This window comes from Spermophilus citellus, assembly GCF_964194105.1.
Source record: "Spermophilus citellus genome assembly, chromosome: 11".
Classification (NCBI taxonomy): domain Eukaryota; kingdom Metazoa; phylum Chordata; class Mammalia; order Rodentia; family Sciuridae; genus Spermophilus; species Spermophilus citellus.
The window spans coordinates 78,317,377-78,330,927 of NC_138192.1; the positions used below are offsets into that span (position 1 = coordinate 78,317,377).

Genomic DNA, 13,551 nt, shown 5'->3' on the forward strand with positions numbered 1-13,551 from the left:
TAGCTGCATGTATATTTATTCCCCAGGAACTGACCTGGGCATTGGTTAGAGCCACATCTAAGGTTTCCACTTAGGCAGATGCTGACACAAGAGGTGAGGTCCAGGGCACTGTTGGGCAACAAGGGTCTCCCCTTCTTTCTGCTCACTACTGGCATGAAGCACACGGCCCGATTTAAACTGTCCGTCAGACCCCTGGGCGGTATTAACCTTCCTAGAGCACAGCAAACCCTGCAGGGCATGCAGACTCAGCTTCCAGATGCCATATTGTGTCCAGTCCATGACTTTTTAAAATGGGACCTAAACTGTACCTTTGAAGCAGGTTTTATTTGAAAAAACTAATTCAAAGGTTAAAAAAATGTACAAAATAAACAAATTTTTGCTCACCATTTTTGCTTCTGACTGTTGTACTGGTTGAGGGGAGGAAGGGCCTGGAATTCCTGGAACACTAGGCACCATGGTGACTGGTCGAACAAGCTATGCAAAAAAGATATTGAAAAATATTTTCTATAGAATATTTTCAAAATGAGATTTGTATTTTTATTTGTATAATGGCTATTACAATTTGAAACATTAAAATCACAAAATTATAAAACTTATCTCTAGCTGATTATATCTCTACACCAAATCCTGCTTTACATCCAGATATATCCCTCAAAAGTTGTCAGTTTCTCTGAGACATGTGCTTTCCTAATCTTCAATTTTCATGACTTCTTTAATGTTTCTTATAAAAACTCATAGTATTGGAAGTGATTAATGCAAAATTTCTCACAAATCTGTCACTTTCATTTTGCATTTGAAAGAATGTCAAAACTAGTGACAATAGGCATAAAAAATAATTTCAACAATGAACTCTGCTTTTCTAAAATATATATTTGTATATCAAAATTTTCTAAAATGATTTCTTTGATGTATCAATATATTGAATAATGACAAAGAAGATGATTACTTCTAACAACTTCTCAAATAATCTGGAACAGATTTTATCACATTGGTTTTTAACTAGTACTATATAAATAAAGTATACCTCTTCTTTCATTTTTAAGTTGCTGTCATCACAGATACAATTAGTAGGATAACCATATAATCTCAAATACAAGGCAAAAATGTTTTCCATCTCAAAAATATCCTCAGCAAAAAGGAAGAACTTATATTTGAGTATTTTACAAAAAATCTTTCCAACAATACATTTTGAACAAAAGTTTTGTTTTGAAGAAGTCTTATTATCTTAAAATTATCCCAATCAATACTGATTTTGGATACTTAGATCACTTGGAAGAATTAAAGTATTAAGCATTTAAAAAAGTATAAACATAATATTAATCTCTTAATATTTCTGGGGGTATATCTGTATTCAAAGTATCTGTTATTATAAGTAGGCTTTTAAAAATAATTTTAAAAAGAAATATAGTGTTAACATTACTAAATGTCATCATTTAAAAACTAAACTTTTTTATTATATAAATGAGTATCTAAGGCTTTGATAAGATTTCCAGGAAACTACAGATTCAAAAACTATTATAAATAATTTAGGTGAAAATGAAAATGATGTGCTTGGAAAACTTTATTAGATATTTAAAACAGTGGTTCTCTGGATGAAAATGTGAAATGTTGACACATTTGGAAAGTATGAATTAAACTGTATATTAAACATGAGAGTAGGGCAGAGTGTAATGGCACATGTTTGTAATCCCATCAGATCAGGAGCCTGAGACAGAAGGACTACAAGTTCAAAGCCAGCCCCAGTAATTTACCCAGGGCATAAGCAACTCAGCGAGACCCTGTCTAAAAAAATGAAAAGGAAGAATTGTGGATGTGGTTCAGTGGTTATGTACCTTTGGGTTCAGTCCCTGGTACCCCACCCACTGCCCACCCCCAGAAAGTGAGTAGGAAAAAAGCATTATTTCTAAGTTACAGCATTTCACAATGTGTTTTTAAATTCTCACTAAACTATTAAATATCATAAATAGTTATTTGACTATTTTGTCCATGTCTTCCAAAATTTATATATTGAACATGCCCTTCAAAAAAATCTCTTGGATCTTTTCATTACAAACTGGGAGCCTACTATTTCAGTACATTTAGATTTTAAGATGCTTGGGCTATCAAAGAAATTCTGTAAAACTAATTGGACCATAAAGGCTCACAGAACCTTTATGAGGTCTTTATAAAGAACTTTTATAAATAAATAGAAATGCCATAGAATTATTTGATAGCATTCTAGTATTAGTATCTTTAAAATTAGAACTCTGGGGCTGAGGATATAGCTTCATTGGTAGAATGCTTGCCTGGTATGCATGAGGCCCTGTGTTCAATCTGCAGTTAAAAAAAACAAACACAAACACAAAAAAACACCTTCAGAAATCAGAAATATCTGAATTCTACTAATCTAGGCAAATTGAAATGAACTGAACAAGGGGTGGAGTTCTTAGTATTAAAAAAAAAGAGCAGGAAATCAAGATTTGAATGGGAAGAAAAACTGTTTTCTATCCAATTACATTTGCCTACAATAGTATATTGTATTACTACAAATATCAATAAGTAAATATTACCCACCACTAATAAGTATTTTGTTAAGTTTAGTTTCAGCTAATGAAGCAGTTCCAAATATATTTTCTAACTGCTTTACAAAAACCAGTTTGCTACAAGACTTAGTCTAACTTTACAACTTACTGGGACTGCAGCTGGAACATGTACATTAGAACTTGTAATTGATGCAGGAATAGCAACAGGCATGGTTTGTCCATTAGGGAGATGTAACAGAAGAGGAAATGGGCCTGGTACAGGGCTAAGAAAAACAAAACAAGGGAAATTTAAAAAGAGCCATGACAATCATCCCTTTATAAAACAACAGTACTCTTATTCCTATTAATTTAAAAATCTTAAAAAATATTTAAAAATAAATTTTCTAATCACTGTAAAGCAAACTGCAAAATTTAATTAGTTTTAATTGTATCTTAAATGTACAATCTATTCAACAGTGTTAAAAAATGGAAAAGATTATAGATTCATTTGGGACAATCTCTATTCTATAAAATGGGAAAAATTCTCATCAAAAAGCTCTTGGAAGCTACTTGCAAGAACAGAAAGAAATGTTATCTGGTGATGTAGTAATTTTATGTTTTTCTTTTTTTTTTTGAAACAGCATGAAAATAAGAGATCATTTTAAATTCACATCCTATGATGATTTGTTTTTAACTAAGATTTAGATATTTACTTTCTAATCTATAAATAGTATTTACAGTAAAAAAAAATCAAGTTTTCTGAAATCAAAATATGCAGATCTCTCTCTCTCTCTCTCTCACACACACACAAAACTAAGGTCACAATTTGAATAATTAAATGTCTTAAGAAAAATCTAACAATACAGTCAATGACTGGCCAAATCACTTACACAATTGGCCTGTTGGAGGATGGTGCCTGGGTGATTACAGTACTTGAGGTTGGTGAAGGTACTGCCTGCTGAATAATTACACTGGAGTCAGAACTTGTGAGCAGCACATTGGGTACCTGTAATGATGCTGGACGAACAATAGCTGATGTGGGTTGTGCTGTTTGTGCCAATGGTACTTCCTATTTAATAATGAGATAAAGAAAGGGTGTCAATTATAATGCAAATCAATTTGTGTACCCTATTAAACAGAATGAAACATATTTCTAAAAGCATCCACAAGATAATACTTGAACACCCAAAATCAAATTAATTTATAATAAAATTAATTGAAAGTACATTTTAGGGGATTGGGATGTAGTTCAGTGGTACAGTGTTTGTCTAGCATGCGTGAGGTCCTAGGTTCAAATTCCAGCATCACAAAACAAGCAAAATTTAGAGGCAGCTGTGAAGCACTATGCAGTGCTCAATAATTTAATTTTTAACAACTTGTTTTTTTTCTCCCAGAATTACTGTGTTTCTATCCATCTATAAAAAATTAGGCTGGACAATTTGGCTATGATTTAATGAGAATTTCAATAAAATATGCAAATACAATCCATTTTCAGGAATCACAGAACACAGAATCCAGAAGGAATTGCCTAATCATACTCCCTCATTATACTGTATGGACAGGAAACCAGTATAGAGAGATTATGTCATCATTAACCAAAATTCAGTAAGAGAAATGCTCAAAAATATTTTAAAGCAACACAAATGTTTGCTAATAGGTAGCTACCCCTCTAATAGCCATAATTTCTCAATATCAAAAGGCCAATATTGCTATCTTGAATGTAAAATAAATAAATAAATACTGGAGTAAGACCTTTCTGCATTAAAAGGAAAAAAATAATTTATGACTCAGCCAGAGCCTTAAAGGTATTCTTTTCACCAGTTTCACAGATTAGCAAACAGAGAGATTAGGGTCTTACTCACAACTCCTTAACTAATTGGTATAAAAACTGGGTACAGTATGTTCTTTAAATTGGTCTATACACTGCCACTTACTGTGGAATTCTTACTAAGGTACATAGAAGAAGGAGCTTCATTTACTCAAGAAGTTTGAGAACCTGTAACATGTTCTCAAAGACTGGAAAGAGAGATAATAAACTAAAACAAACAAAACAATTTAGATTGTAACAAGTGTGAAGTGTAACAGAATAATAAATGCAACATAATAAATAGTGGAAGATCTAAGGGTTAAAGTAGAGTTGGATATTTTAGATAGAATAAGAGAAGGTAAGCTGTTTTGCCAAATGATATCTGAACTATACTGAAAGAGTAAGGAGGAAAGCATGCTAGGAAGAAGGAAGTAATATCACAAGTAATATCTCAAGGCAGGAAAAGCTTACAGTACTTGATGAACACAACAGAGGCAAGAGGTTGAGGATGAATGAATAGACAAGTTCAGATCAGAGAAGGCTTATGCTAAGGAGTGTCAATTATCATAAATACAATGGCAAAGTATTGAAGTATTTTTCAGCAGTGGAGCTGCTTTATTTATTTATTCATTCATTCATTTATTTATTTATTGGTGCTAGGTATTGAACCCAGGGCATCCAGCATGCTGAAGCAAATGCTCTACCACTGAGCTATATTTACAGCCCCAAAGTATTTTTTAAAATATTTTTTCACGTTGATGAACTTTTATTTTATTCATTTATTTATATGTGATGCCGAGGACTGAACCCAGTGCCTCACACATGCTAGGCAAGTGCTTTACCACTGAGCTACACCCCAGAACCAGCCCCAATGTATTGTTTTATAAATCCCAAAATACTATGGAAAATAAATTAGAGATGGAAGCAGGAAGTTCAGTAAGAAGTTAGCTAAGCGTAGTGGTGGAAGCATGAACTTGTAGTTCAGCAGTTTGGAAGGTTGAGACAGGAGGATCATGTGTTTGAGGCCAGCTGGGCAACACAGTGAGACCCCATCTCCTGTGAGAGAAATAAAGGGGTTTGGGGAAGTAGCTCAGTGGTACAGTGCATTCTAGAGGTTCTGGGTTTGATTCCTAGCACTACACAAAAAAGAACGCAAATATTAATAATAAAAAATACTACAATGACTTGGCTTAAAGTGGTGACAATGAACACAGAAAGAAAAGGATAAGACTCAGGATATATTCTGGAAATATGTCTAATACGATAGGTTGTTGGTTTCAATGTGAAAAAGAAGGAATTAGGGATGATCCCTAAATTGTTGGCTTGAGCACCTAGATGAGTGGAGAAAATTTACTGCAGAGAAAAATTGGCAAAAAGAATTAAGGGCTCTGATTTAGATATATTAAGATGCCTATCAGACATAAAAAAGGAAATACCAAGTGGAGATGAATATGAATATGAAAATCTCAAGAGACCTCAGCTGATAAATAATTTTTTATACCTTGACATAACTATGCCCTTACCCAAAAGGAGCTAACATTAAGGAATTCGGGAAGAGCAAATACCCTTAAAAGATGATAAAGCAGCCATGTAATAGTGAAGGGACTGGAATGATCTGCAGGAAAAATGATTTATCTTAAGGATTTAACAACATGTCTAATAATGTGATAACGTGGAAGCCACCTTATATCCTAAAAGAACAGGATAATTAAATAATCAAGATAATTATAAAACAAAGTACAACCATTAAAAATTGTGATTTTGAGAAATCCCTAATGACAAAGGAAAATGTTCATTAGTACTGCGTATATAAAGTACAATGTAAGGCCAAGTGCAGGAACACATGCTGGTAATCCCAGTTACATGGGAGGCTGAGGTAATGAGACCACTAATTCAAGGACTGTCTCAAACTAAAAAATTAAAAAGGGTTGGGGATTTAGCTCAGTGGCAGTGCCCTGGATTCAATCCGCAGTACTGGGCAAGAGGGAAAAAAAAAAGCAAGCTACCCTTCTATGCAACTATACACTTACATATTTGTATGTATAAAATGTATGTATAAATAAAGGGAAAAAAGCCTCAAAATATTAGTAATTATTATTCCAATTATGGGCTAAGAGGTGATTTTAGTTGCCTTCTTTGCTATTCTTTAAGTTCTTATGATAAGAATGTACTTTTATCATCAAAAAAAGAAAATTTAAATAAAACAAAAAAACAACCCTAAACTTTTATTCTAGGATAAAAAGTTACTTTTTCTGAAGTAATATGCTGCATAATGACATTATGTCAACAATAGGCTGCATAAGATAGAACTGAAAAAATGTATTACCCAGGAAACACATAGCTGAAAAAAAGATAAAAGGAAATTACAAGAGAAGAAAAAGAACCCCCAAAAAAATTCACAGGGGAGGGTTTAAAAGAAGTGTTTGCAAATCTAAACAAGTTGCTTTAGAATTTTGAAAATGAGGACACCAACACCAAAAAGGTTTTCATTAATTTCTTTAATTGGGAAGAATATTCATGGTATAATGAAAACTACCCGAGCAAACCACCCTGGACATATTTCTGAAAAGAGTGACATATCCTCAGGAAGAGCTTAAGGCAGATCCTTCAAAAATGAGGCATTGCAATCATAGGTAACATGGCTCTATGTGTGAGTTACTGTCCCAAAGACCTTACAGAAGGACAAAATGTGGAAGTGGAAGACAGTGACATTGATGATTCTGATCCTACATAGGCCTCAGCTAATGTGTGTTCCTAATCCTCAGGAAGAGCTTAAGGCAGATCCTTCAAAAATGAGGCATTGCAATCATAGGTAACATGGCTCCATGTGTGAGTTACTGTCCCAAAGACCTTACAGAAGGATAAAATGTGGAAGTGGAAGACAGTGACATTGATGATTTTGATCCTACATAGGCCTCAGCTAATGTGTGTATTGGTGTATTAGATCTTAAAAAAAAAAAGTTAACAAGAAAAATAATTTTTTAAATAGAAAAAATATTATAGAATAGGATATAAAAAGAATATTTTGGTACAGCTAATGCAGTGGGTTTGTGTTTTCAACTGTTCTTACAAAAAAGTTGAAAAGTTGAAAAAATAACAGGTTTATAAAGTAAAAAAGTTAACCAGTAAGTTAAGGTACTGTTACAGGAAGAATTTCAAAAATAAATTTAATATAACCTATGTATACAGTGTTTATAAAGTCTACAGTAGTGTATAGTAATATTCTAAGCCTTCATTCACTCACCACTCACTGACTCACACAGAGCAATTTCCAGTTCTATAAACTCCATTCACAATAAGTGCTTTACACAACTGTCCCCTCTTTTTAAAAAGATTTATTTTTTATTTTTTAAATAGGTTTTATTTTTTTTTTAGATATACATGACAGTATAGTATATTTTGACATATTATACATACATGGAGTATAACTTATTCTTTTTTTTTTTTTTTTTTTTTTTTTTTTTTTAGTACCGGGGACTGAATTCAGGGACACTCAACAATTGAACCACATCTTTGGCCCTATTTTGTATTTTTATTTAGAGACAGGGTCTCACTGAGTTGCTGAGCACCTCGCTTTTGCTGAGGCTAGCTTTGAACTTGCAATCCTCCTGCCTCAGCCTCCTGAGCTGCTAGGATTACAGGTGTGTGCCACCATGCCCAGCAACAACTGTCCCATTGTTTTTTTTTTTTTTTAATCTTTTGTAGTTTATTTTCAACTGTACCTTTTCTATGTTTAGACACACATATACTTACCATTGGATTACAACTGCCTACACAGTATTCAGTATAGTAACATACTGTAAAGATTTATAGCTTAGAGGCAATAGGTTGTACCATATAGCCCAAGTGTGTTAATATGCTATACTATCTAGTTTTATGTAAGTACACTCTAATGCCTGCACAATGATGAAATTGCCAATTGATGCATTTCTCAGAATGAATCTGTCATTAAATGATATATGACTATATTTCCTATTTCTATTTCCATCAATGTTATGGCTTTAGAATAACGTATCTAAAAATGACCACTGCCTCTTGCTACCCAATAAATATATGTTCATTTCATGTGCTTATAAATGAAAAAAGTGATCAATGCCACTCAACACATAACGGCCCAGATGGCCTTAGGTTAACAGGGGATTCAAGATAGTATCATCACCATCTTAGTTACTAGTACCAAAGATCCACCGCTGAGAAGTAACCAGTTACTTTTTAAAATCTTAAATAGCCATTGTTCAAATAAATTTAAGTTGTAAAAACTTTTAAATTAAGTTGTTATTATATCAAACTAGCTAAAAAAATGGTAAAACTCAGAAAAATGCAGTTAAAATTATAAATTTACATGTTTTAAAATTATGCATTTCTATAAAATGATTGCTGTTCTATCCCATAATTTTTCAATGTAATAAAGATAATTATCTGTAAAGGTAGAATCTTTTTCCCCTGAAATGTTGAATATTCACAAATATAAGGTGACAATGAATTTTATATAGTTTAATACACTGACATTTTGTAGAGATTAAATAATTAAACTTTACTGGGAGCACCAATTTTTTCCACTTAACTTGTATTTCTACTACATAAATATATTCCTAACCTTTTCATCACTGGTAGTAGACTCTGGATGAGGTAAAGGACTATCCTGGTGAGTTGTTTCCACAATAGATGGTTCCTCAATTTTGCTTCTTATGATGGGTGTTGCAAGAGGGGACAAATCTAGAGGCATCTAATACAAACAACAAAGAAAATGTTAAAAGTTCAAAAACTACATCAGTATGTCTAAATTAAGAAGCAGGAAATTTATACGATCATTACTTTTCCAATCAGAAGTATTCTTTAAGTTCACAGTTAACAACATACTTTTTTAATGTCATCTTCTGAAGCCTTCTTGAATTCATTCTCAAATGGACTTGCCAACTCATTAAACAAACCCACTTCTTCACAGTTTTTCAAGAATCTTGTTGGTGTTGGGGTCTGATCTGAAATAAATGTCAAAGTAATCATGCAGATTTAAATATCATGTTAAGACTTTCTAAAATATAGCTAGTAAATTAACAAATTAGCAGGACTGGTTCAATCAGTTGTTAATGCTCTTTTTGAAATCTCTTCCTTTAAAACAAATAAAATTTGGTTAAGTTTTTGTTGAACTTAAAAATATTTTCTCCAACTTCATGAACCATAAAAATATGAAAGAAATCCTTTTGATTCCATAGTCCACTCCTCTCTGAGTGGAGTGGCAAAAACATACTCTAAACTATTATCCTAGTGATTAGAATTTTTAAAATTTACATTAAAATTGTAATTGTTTAAATACATGCAATTTGGGAAACAGTAGAGTAAGAGCATCTATATTTGCTTTAACTTGACCCTTCTCCAGTTGTTTATAATTTAGTCTTAAAAACATTAAGATAAAATATAATCTTTAATATTTAATAGGTGGACCAAAATACTACAAGAAAGAAAAAGAAAGTTAAAATGAGAGCCCTAAAAACAAAAGACAGCCCTCTTCACTACTGTCAACTGAAGTTCATTTTCTATTTTAATGCATTTTATAAAACTGGTATGAGGAGTATGTTAGAGTCAAGTATCAAAAAAAAGTTCTAGCTTAATTTTTACAACTAACAATTACTTTCTTACAAATTGAAATATTTCCATTGTACTTCAGTAAGTACTCATGTTAGGTACATTAACATGTTTATGTACTGCTTATAGAATAAATACCAGTTAAGGCCCATGGTTAATGAAAAATAGCAAATTTATAAAATTTAACCATTTAATCTTATTATTTTCAAGGCTCTTTATTCATAGTAATTAGAATTGGTAGTGTATTTAAATTTTATTCACATTTTATATACTTTAGAGCATCGATTTTATAGATTATACCAGGAATCTAGTCTAAACTAAATAAATGTTTAGACTACCAAGGTCAACTCCTGGTTTAAGAGAAAAGCCAAAAATATTTTTTGTGAAAGTAAAATTCTTTTACTTGTTAGCTATTGTTTTCCCAAAGTGGGCATTACTATTTTATCTTTATCACCACAGGTGTACCCAGAGTAATATTACATATAAATATATTTTAACACTAAAATGACCTACTTGTCACACACATTAGATATAATTTAAACCTGTCTCAGACACTATTAGTAATATCAGAATTACTTTAGGGACTCTATTATGTCATAATTTTACGTGTAATTAATCTTTAACCTATGTTCTATTCCAACATCCAAAAGACTTCCAAAATCATATTACAGTAAGGGATTTGCATACATGCATCAGCTTAAGTCCCTCATGATTGTATTAATAAGTCAAATATAACTTGGACTCTTCTGTTTACAGTCAAAAGATTTGTCTATCTAAGCTTATTAAAAGTTTCTTAATTTATATTAAAGGGATGGAAAGTCTTAAAAATGCATAAGTATAAGTCACTTTTATGGATTATTAGAACCATCAAACTTGAGACAAGTCAAGATAGGCACGATCGTTTGTATATGGCTACCGATCAAATATATACCACACACATCATGCATTTTATTTATACAGTAATGTTAAACAATCATCTCAACATGTCAGTAAAAAAAATGTTCAAGTGTTGTTTGTGCTATATTTTTACACTCTATGAAATGTGATCAGATAGGAAAATAATTTCTAGAAACCAATTTCAAAACACTTTATGAATTCAGAACTTATACAGAAAGAAAATGCTCTCAGGGAAACAAAAACCTTTATGTAGGGAGTAAACTTTCCAGGTTATTTTTCTTGCTTTTTTCTTTTTATTTTTTTTAATTCTAGCTCTTAATATCTATAATATTCCAAAGAAAGGCTCTTCTCTTTTACTTATAGGACTGAAGATAAGTTGAAAGTTTCCTTACAAAAACTTACCAACTTTTTGTTACCTCCAATTTCTTCATTACAAAAATTTAGATACTGAAATTACAGGACGAGCCATCCAATATTGTCTTATTATCTACCCAAAGCATTGTATATGACAATTTAATCTCAATACTCAGTAATAATTTAAAAAATACTAATAGTATTCAGGTATAATTCCAAAATTGCAAACAGTATAGCCTAAGCTTCACAAGAGAAAAAAAAGAATCTCGAATTAATTGAATATAATGCAAATCTGTCATTATGATATAGAAGGTCTAACATTTTTGTAAAGTTTGATATTAAAACTTGTTGTTTAGGCCCTCAGTGGCCCTAAGTTGCTGAGGCTGGCCTAAAACTTGCAATCCTCCTGCCTTAGCCTCCCAAGTCGCTGGGATTACAGGCATGTGCCACCGCACCAGGCTAAAACTTATTCTCATCAAAATACATAATCAGAAAATATGCAAATGTACTCAAATTATACATAATATATGTGGGTACATATACATGAATGTGTGTGTATATACTTAAATACCAAAAAGGCAGCTAATACAGCATGCAATAACAATAAACCAATGCATGAATTAGGTCTTTCTTCTTATTTGTAATGAAAAATAATCACCTGTTTGTTTAAGTAAAAACGTATGATCAACACACCAAAAACAGCACTGACTGAATTTAGGCTCCTTTATCAAGAATATTTTATTAATACAAATAAAAAGAATTAACAAAATCCTAATGGACAAGTCTCCTAATTGCTCTTTCTCCATCATATAGCCTTTTAAACTGAGTTAGGACAGCTAAAAGAAACACTGACTAAATACCACATTAGTTCAATTATCAGTTAACTGTAAACTTTGTAGATTGTATGAATATTCCCAGAATTTCAATTAACTTCCATAAAATTAACATTGAAATTTATATTTGAAAACTAGACAAAAAAAAGTGAAATGAATGGTCAGAAGAACACATGAAAATGTAATGGGTAAAATGCATGTTGCCAACATTTACTGTAAATGAAGTAATTGGAGTATCACCAGACTATAATATTTACAGAGAATACACAAAAATTGTGCACATTCCAGGTGAAATATGTATATAAGCTATTAAAAAAGCATATACTAACCAGCCACAATGACACTGTCATTACGTGCTGGACCAAATTTCAGTGTCATCTCATGTTTATGTTTATGGACAGCCAAATGATCCTCGTTGGTAAAACGCTGTGGCAGAAAGTTTTAAAATATAGTTAAGATTTTCAATTTGATCAAATAAGTAAAATGATAAGGAAATTCATTTCCACAACATGTAAAACCACCATTAACAGTGACATAGCAGTTTGTCAACTATAAAAGGATCTACTGTTAGTATAGACAAGCATACTATATTTCAAATAATCACAGAGAAAGTCATTACCCAATGAAGAGCAATACTAATATATTACTAAATCACATAATTTGAGAGCATTTAAAAATAAAATCTAAGGCAAAGAAACTTTACATAAATTTCATTTGGATACTAAAACCAGATCATTATTATTTTTTTGTTATATCAGTGTAGAAATACATACTCCATGGCACAATGACTTTTAAAGAAAATTCTATATTTATCTAGTCTTAAGTTTACTTACCACTTTTTAAATGAGAAAATTTATTTAAAAATATTACTACTGAACAAATAAAAAATAAGTCATGATTTCTCTTACCACATAAAAAACAATGTCTTTGTTATAATCTAGTAAAGAAACAGCAACCAATACAATGATAAATCGGTTCATCTAAATAAAGTGTTTAGCTTACAGTAGCTATAGTGATTTTTTAAACTATGGGGCTTATATTAAAAGTGAAGCAAAATTATTTAAAGGCTATCTATCACATTTTCCCCCTTCACTCAACCTGGATAAATCCTGCATATTAAATGTGACACTTATGAGTACAATAAATACATTGTTTAAATATTCTCTTTATGAAGATGCTCCTTATCAAGCAATATTTATAACTACCTCTTGTTATTTCAGAGCAATTATTTTTTTGCCCAATTCCTGGTTTGGAGCATTAATTTAAAAATGTTAAGTTAATGGATCTAAACTCACTCTTTAGTCTATAACTTTACAAATAGGGATGTTAAAATTTTATATATAACTAACTTGGTTTTCCCAAATTACTAAAATGGATCTCCCCCTATTCAATTCACTATATCCTTTCATGCAACTAGTAACAGTAGCTTTAGGCTAACCCTAAAACAATGTAAAACAATTAAATATTTTCCCCCACTATATATTTTATTCTAAATTTTTTTCAAGCATGCCATGGAGTACCTATATCATCACTAGTCCTCAGCCTACAGATGTAAAAAGCCTTTATCTATGTCCAT

The 13,551-nt window shown here is 31.6% G+C and overlaps 1 protein-coding gene and 1 long non-coding RNA gene across 4 annotated transcripts in view; one reads left to right on the top strand and one right to left on the bottom strand.

The window, feature by feature from the left end:
- The window catches only part of LOC308631251, a 930,091-nt gene that overhangs the window by 556,518 nt on the left and 360,022 nt on the right, over positions 1-13,551 (top strand). The window lies entirely within an intron of this gene.
- The window catches only part of ATF2 (activating transcription factor 2), a 110,824-nt gene that overhangs the window by 45,934 nt on the left and 51,339 nt on the right, over positions 1-13,551 (bottom strand). For 2 of the 3 annotated variants that reach the window (XM_081260664.1, XM_081260665.1), the window contains 6 exons: positions 12,305-12,401; positions 9,169-9,287; positions 8,906-9,034; positions 3,392-3,570; positions 2,671-2,785; positions 385-474 (listed from right to left, as the gene is read on the bottom strand). In XM_081260664.1, coding sequence (XP_081116790.1) covers positions 385-474; positions 2,671-2,785; positions 3,392-3,570; positions 8,906-9,034; positions 9,169-9,287; positions 12,305-12,401 — 729 coding nt within the window. The remainder of the gene's footprint in view (positions 1-384; positions 475-2,670; positions 2,786-3,391; positions 3,571-8,905; positions 9,035-9,168; positions 9,288-12,304; positions 12,402-13,551) is intronic. The other variant, XM_081260666.1, reaches the window with a different exon arrangement.